We start from the raw sequence: 6,953 nt of genomic DNA, 5'->3' as shown, positions 1-6,953 counted from the left end.
AGCATTTGGAACTAAAATTTTGGTTGCAATTTAAAATAAAATGGAAAAGAATGAAAAGAAAAATGAATACAATCCCTCATTCCCTCCAAGAATGTAAAGAGTTAAAGAAATTTAAAAAGTAATGAAGAACAAAAATATCAACTTCTTAAATATAAAGATAATGTTCAGCTTTATTAATCATATTGCAAACATATACATAAAATCATATAGACAAAATAAATAAAATTATATAAATAGTTAAATAAATAATTAAATAGATAAATAGACACATCTGCAGGGATGTAAGGGTCTAGTGCCTATAGATTTGAAAGCAATGTTGGGCAAAGGCCTGAACACATCTGAAAAAGTGAATTCATGTCACAATTCCAGCAGGAAGGAGAGTTATTGAAATGGCAGAACTTGTGGGAGTGTGGTAAGGTGTGTTCATCAGTGAGAAGCATTTCCCTGCTGGACCAGGTCCCATTCCATGCTCCTTAGTCTTCCATACAAGTTGGCTGATGAAGAGAAGGATTTCATGATTTCTGCTCTGACCACCTCCCAGGCACAAGGCAGGTATTTCTTCTCCTTCAGGTAGACAGTGATCCTGTGGAAGTATTTCCTCACAGCCCTCAGGGGAGCCTCTTCCACCCCCACCTGCTGGGTCCCACAGGCTTTCAGGTCATCCAGCTGCTGATGGAGGCCAGTGAGGAAGGTGTCCAGGAGGGTCTTGTCCCAAGCAGCAAAGGCCTCCTGGGTGCTGAAGAGGTTGAAGATCTGCTGGGTCATCTCATGGAGGACAGCAACAGCTTGAGCCTTCTGCACCTGCTCACCTTCCAACTGCTTCTGGGGGAAGGCAAAGTCCTTTCTGTAGTTCAGGCAGGAGAAAGTGGGAATTCTCCTCATTTTTTCCAGGAGTGTCCAGGTCCCCTCCTCATTCCTGTCAGGAGTTTCAAGACCCAGGTTGTGTATCTGAGGCAGGTCACAGCCCAGAGAGCAGGTGGACTTACAGCTGAGCACCACCAGGGCCAGCAGGAAAGGCAAGGGCAAGGCCATTGGGGATCTTGCAGATGCTGCTGGGCTGCTTGAGATGGGTGCTCTTGCACCTTGCCTCTAGGTTCTCTGAAGTCCTTGACTTGTTCCTATGTCTTAAATAGGAACCAATATGCTCTCAATTTTCTGAATGTCACCAGTACTTTCTACTTCTGTTTTTGCTTTCCTTTATGCTTTCACTACATGTGTTTAATGTTTCCAAACCATATTTTCATTATATATTCTCCCTGCCCTGCCCCCAGAACTTGTTTTTAAGAATTATTGTCCCAACTGAAACCCCTATTAATTTTTTATGGAGGAGGAGCTTACTAGGTATTGAACCCAGAAGCGTTTTATGACTGAGCCACGTCCCCAACCCTTTTAATTTTTATTTTGACACAGGGTCTTGCTAAGGCACCATGTCCTCCCTTAGTTCCTCAGGCTGACCTCAAACATGTGATCCTTCTGTCTCAGCCTCTGGAATCACTGGGATTAAAGGTGCACACAACCATGTCCAGCCTATTAAGCTTTAATATACATGTGTATGTATTTATATACCCAATGAATATGCCATTATTATAAGTGAAAATATTATAAGTAAATATATAAATAAGTAAAATTGTTAAATTTAATCTTTGTATTCAATACTGAATTAAAAATGTCTAAGTTTAAACATTCAGTCAAAAGTAAATCTGAAAAGCTATTAGTATCAATGTAATTTTCTAAATAAATTTACTCGATGACTTTAATATAACTAATTTGTATGAATCATAATGTATAATATTCCTCAAAATCTCTCTTCAAAGTGATCTATTAGTGAAGCTTTCTGCTGAAAACTTAATTTAGTTTATTGAGTTTCATTTCTAGTATTTCTGTTTTGTATTTTTCAGAATCTGTACATCTTTATTGAAATTATCTTTCACTTATTCTAAGTTCATTTCTTATCTTCTTTTAGCTTGTTAAAGATTTTCACTATGAACTTTCTAAATTTTTTTATGTCATTTCTTTCAATATGGTAGATATGAGGTCAATTGTTCTGGTTTCTTTGGTGTGGTTTGTTCCCCTCCTTTTTTATACTGCTATATTATCCAATCATCTATTGCAATGATTATCGTTTTATTTACGGAAGGGACTATTTAATGATCTTCTTTCCCCTCAGAGCTGCAGGTTTGGCAAATACACCTCTGTTGATACTTTCATTGAATGATTGTTGTCTGCAGTTCATTATCACTTTAAGATAAATATGATTACCACTTTGAGAGTATCTAGTCATCCCTGTTTACTACAATCACTTTAGAGCAAAGACACATACTATTCAACCTTAGGAAAACACCAAAAACATGTTGGAATTTTTCTCCACAGTTTTTATAACCCAGGTATAAACTCATAGTACAGTTCTGGAATAGACTAAAAAGATATTATTATCATTATTATCAATTAAATATACCAATGTCGTGATAACATCATATAGATACAGAAAAGGAGAGGAAAGAAAATTTGGACAAAAGAAAAGAGAAAACATGAATGAAAGAAGATAACATAGAAAACTAAAATGCACATCAAGGCAAGAAGAAAAAAAATGTATGGGGACAATTGACAGCAGGTAATCTAAGAGAAAAAAGAGGGAGTAAGGGAAGAAAATATAAATCTGAGCTCAAAAAAAAAAAGAGAATAATTTCAATAAATGCTTTAAAACATTAGAAGAAATACAGTGAAACCTGTTTGAGGCACAATATCAAATACTATGGTCACAAATATGAAATCAAAGTGAAGAGTAATACATATATAGTCAAAGTTGACCGCTGAGCTATTTATAATTAAACATGCCAAGGTGAAGAACATTCTTATTGCATTCTCTTTGGATTTTGTCAGGATTTGGAACCTTTAATATATGTCTAACTCTCTCAACTTTGGGTAACCCCAAGAGGTGCTGGGGCCCAGGAGCCAATGCTTGAGTTGCTGTGGTTGTCCCCACCATCATGTTCTCATTTATCAGCCCAATGGCCTAAAGATGGATGCTCCAAGGGTGTGGCACTCTGTCTGTTGGCTGTTTATCTTGTGTGCAGGAACTCAGGATGCCTGGATCTGGACAGTCACTCTGACTGTCCTGGGTCACCACCCCTCCCACTCTCCATCCTAGGGTCCTTTTCAAAGTGTCACAGAGCTTGGTGGCTATCTGCAAGCATAGGGCCTGTCATTGTGGGTTCTCCATGGGTGGTAAGTGGTGCAAAAGTGTCCCCCCTGACCTACTCAGATCACTGGGACACTTTTTCTGATACTGAGAAAGAGGCTTAACCAGTTTGCTTGGCTTCAAGATCCCACTGCCCATAGTCACAAACCACTAGAGCTGCTCCCCTCCACTGACTGGGACAGACACAGACATGGTCCAAGCTCCTGCTGGTTGCAGCCAGGAATCATGGGGGCTGTCCCCCTCTGCTGCCTGGGAGTGAGACAGCCATCCCACCCATGTCCAATCTCCGACCTGCTACAGCTCTAACTTCCAGAGACTGTCCCCATCTGCTGCTGGGACACAGACTGCTTTCCTGCCTGGTTATGCACTTTCATTTCTTGCCACTGGGGGCTTCTGTGCCTTCTCTATCTAGCCTGCCACTAAGGCCATGTGGAGGTAGGCTAGCACTTCCAGGGCAGTCTGCTCCCCTAAACCTCTGGTGGCTGCTGAGGGGTAGGGGGTTTCAGCAACTTTTGGCTAGGAGGGATTCATGTACAAGGTCCTTCTGCACAGATTATAGTGACATCCCTCTGCAGGGACAGTCTCTTTGGTTTTATTTGTTGCTACCTGGAGGTGAGGAGATGTCATGTTGATTTAATTTATTGTAGGGCAACAGGCCAGCTGTGGGCTCTACAAAATGACGGCGACTCTCAGCAGGACTTTGAGCCCACAATTTGGGCTAAACTGCTTGATCTCCTTCACTGACCTTGTTGTTCCTGTTGCATTTTAATTTGGTCTTCTTTTTTTCCCAGCTGTAGGTAAAGGAGTGAGCTTACATGATCTTCCTCTCCCTCTTTCTCTCTGTATTCCACTCCCTGCTCACACCACCCTGGTCTGGCTTCAGGTTAGGAAACTCTGCTTTGGTAATCGGACTGAAGTCTCCCCAGGTCTCAGACTGTCAAATATTCAGTCTTACAACATTTATTCTGTCAGCTCTGCAGTCAGCTGTTCCCTCAAAGCCTCTTTCTGTGCTGATGGGGGTCACCGCCTAGTTGTACCTACACATTCTTATTCATTTAATATTTTCCTGAGCAAAGAGTTGTCCTGATGTTTTTGAATTACTTTCATTTTCATCTTGAGGTTAGAAGTCAAACAGAAAAATAAAAATGCAACAACATTGAGCCAGTATTTCCAAAAATTTTCAACTCACCATTTTTACTTCTTGGTGATATTCCTAGAAAGCTATGATTGCACCAGAAGCCAAGTAAGACCAAAGTAAATCTGAATTGGAGGGAAATTCAAATGACTGGCCCCTCAGGTGACGTGCTGCAGGGGAGTTCTTCTCTACTCTTACTCACCTGCCACCTTCTCCAGTGTCAGTTCCACTCACTAATTCTAAGATCCACCTCTCACAAGGTCATTAGTTCTATCTAATTTTCCACTGTGGTGACGGTTTCAACCCACAGACTAGCTTACTGACATTTAACATAATACTTACTAATATAGGAAAAATGACCATTGTAATTAAAGATATCATGATTTAACATTAATACAATAGAAAAGTTACTAATATGTCTTGCCAATATATGAAATCCACTTGAACATAGATATATTTCACAGGTGAAACCTATATAGAAAAAGAAAACTCTACACTATTTTTCAGATCATAACCCACTTTTCTCCTCTGCCTCAGATTACAACCTCTCATTCTTTTTTAAAATTTTTTTAAAAAAATATCTCAACCCTAATTACTCTTCTCTTATTCGTCACTACCTTGGCTAACATGGTTTCTACTGATCGATTCTTCTAGATCACTAAGATTTTCCCTGCCCTCCACTTTCCCAAAGTGTTTCAATCCATATCTTCCATAAATCCATTCATTCCTCTTCTTCTAAGCAAGTTTATTTCCTAAAGACACTGTTTTACTGCCATTCTCTCCTCTTCTCCTTCTAATGTCAGCATCTTTCAACTCTGTCTCCTTCCTCAATTTTCTCTCTCATCCTTTTAAAAGTTGAAGGTCCTCAGGGTTAAGCTTTAATCCTTTTCTTTCTCTACACTCTCTCTCCACAAGACCACCTCCATTGCTGGACTTCCAGATATGACCCACTAGACATTTATTTCTTGTAAATTGAAAACTCATTTATTCAATGGGCATTTGAACTTGGTTGTCTAGCAGTCAAATTATAGAAGATGTGCCTGCTTTCACCTTTCTCTCCTAACATGCTGCAATTACCTTCTGTTTAGAGAATTTAATTGGTTTTTTCATACTCCTCCTTATACCTTTTAACACAATTGATATTAAGTAGGATCATTCAGTTTAGGTTTTCTGGCTCTAAACATGGGACCAAAGACACCAATAACTGTCTTTGGTGTTTGCCATGTTCACCTCAACATCCTGAGGAAAAAACAAAAGCTGGCTTAGATAAAGTGAATTATTATGGAAAGTGTAAATTTAGCATTAGTGGTGAGTCAATTCTACCATTCATTTTTTAATAAAATAGAAAAATCAGGATTTACTTGTCTTTTCAATAATAAGAACAGAAAAGTTATCACTACTACAAATTTAATACACATAGCTAAATAAGAAATATATGTATGTAAAGTATATTTTGTTTTTTCAGCCACAATGTAAAGGTACATCTGATGTTATATGAACAAAAATAAATCTAATAAATAGTATAAAAATAAATATTTAAATAAACAGATACATCATCATGGTCATGTGTAGAAAAATGATATTGCCTAATATTCCTGAAATCATCTGATAAACTGATGGAATTCATTTCACAAATCCAGCAGGAATGAGAGTCTTTGAAATGGCAGAACTTGTGGGAGTGTGGTAAGGTGTGTTCATCAGTGAGAAGTATTTCCCTGCTGGACCAGGTCTCATTACATGCTCCCTAGTCTTCCATACAAGTTGGCTGATGAAGAGAAGGATTTCATGATTTCTGTTCTGACCACCTCCCAGGCACAAGGCAGGTATTTCTTCTCCTTCAGGTAGACAGTGATCCTGTGGAAGTATTTCCTCACAGCCCTCAGGGGAGCCTCTTCCACCCCCACCTGCTGGGTCCCACAGTCTTTCAGGTCATCCAGCTGCTGATGGAGACCAGTGAGGAAGGTGTCCAGGAGGGTCTTGTCCCAAGCAGCAAAGGCCTCCTGGGTGCTGAGGAGGTTGAAGACCTGCTGGGTCATCTCATGGAGGACAGCAACAGCTTGAGGCTTCTGCACCTACTCACCCTCCAGCTGCTCCAGGGAGAAAGCAAATTCTTTTCTGTAGTTCAGGCAGGAGAAATTGGGAATTCTCCTCATTTTTTGCAGGAGTGTCAGGGACCGCTCCTCATTTTTCCAAGGAGGTTCAAGACCCTGGTTTTGTATCTGAGGCAGGTCACAGCCCAGAGAGTAGGTGTTCTTGCAGCTGAGCACCACCAGGGCCAGCAGGAAAGCCAAGGGCAAGGCCATTGGGGGATCTTGCAGATGCTGCTGGGCTACCTGAGATGGGTGATCTTGCCCCTTTACCTATAGGTTCTCTGAAGCCCTTGACTTGTTACTGTGCCTTAAATAGGAACCAATATGCTTTCAATTTTCTGAACGTCACCCCAGTATTTTCTAATTCTCTTTTTACTTTCCTTTACACATTCACTACATGTGTTAAGAAAAGTGTTTTCCAACCATTTTTTCATTATTATTTCCTCTGCCCTGCCCCCCTGACCCCTTTTTAGAATTATTTTTCCAAATTAAACTCCTATTAAATTTTTGTTCTTGATGATATTCCTGG

General features: G+C 39.9%; 1 protein-coding gene and 1 pseudogene across 1 annotated transcript; both read right to left on the bottom strand.

Moving 5' to 3' along the window:
- Positions 1-426: 426 nt before the first annotated feature.
- LOC114083569 (interferon alpha-2-like) lies at positions 427-1,032 on the bottom strand. The gene has a single exon (XM_027924862.2). It carries the CDS (start codon positions 1,030-1,032, stop codon positions 427-429), a length of 606 nt encoding a protein of 201 aa, XP_027780663.2.
- A 5,035-nt stretch (positions 1,033-6,067) lies between these two features.
- LOC139701518 (interferon alpha-5-like) lies at positions 6,068-6,637 on the bottom strand (annotated as a pseudogene).
- Positions 6,638-6,953: the final 316 nt, after the last annotated feature.

Source organism: Marmota flaviventris, chromosome 13 (genome assembly GCF_047511675.1).
Source record: "Marmota flaviventris isolate mMarFla1 chromosome 13, mMarFla1.hap1, whole genome shotgun sequence".
Lineage (NCBI taxonomy): Eukaryota > Metazoa > Chordata > Mammalia > Rodentia > Sciuridae > Marmota > Marmota flaviventris.
Note: the sequence above shows the minus strand (reverse complement) of the source record. Positions and strands in the feature narration are given on the sequence as shown.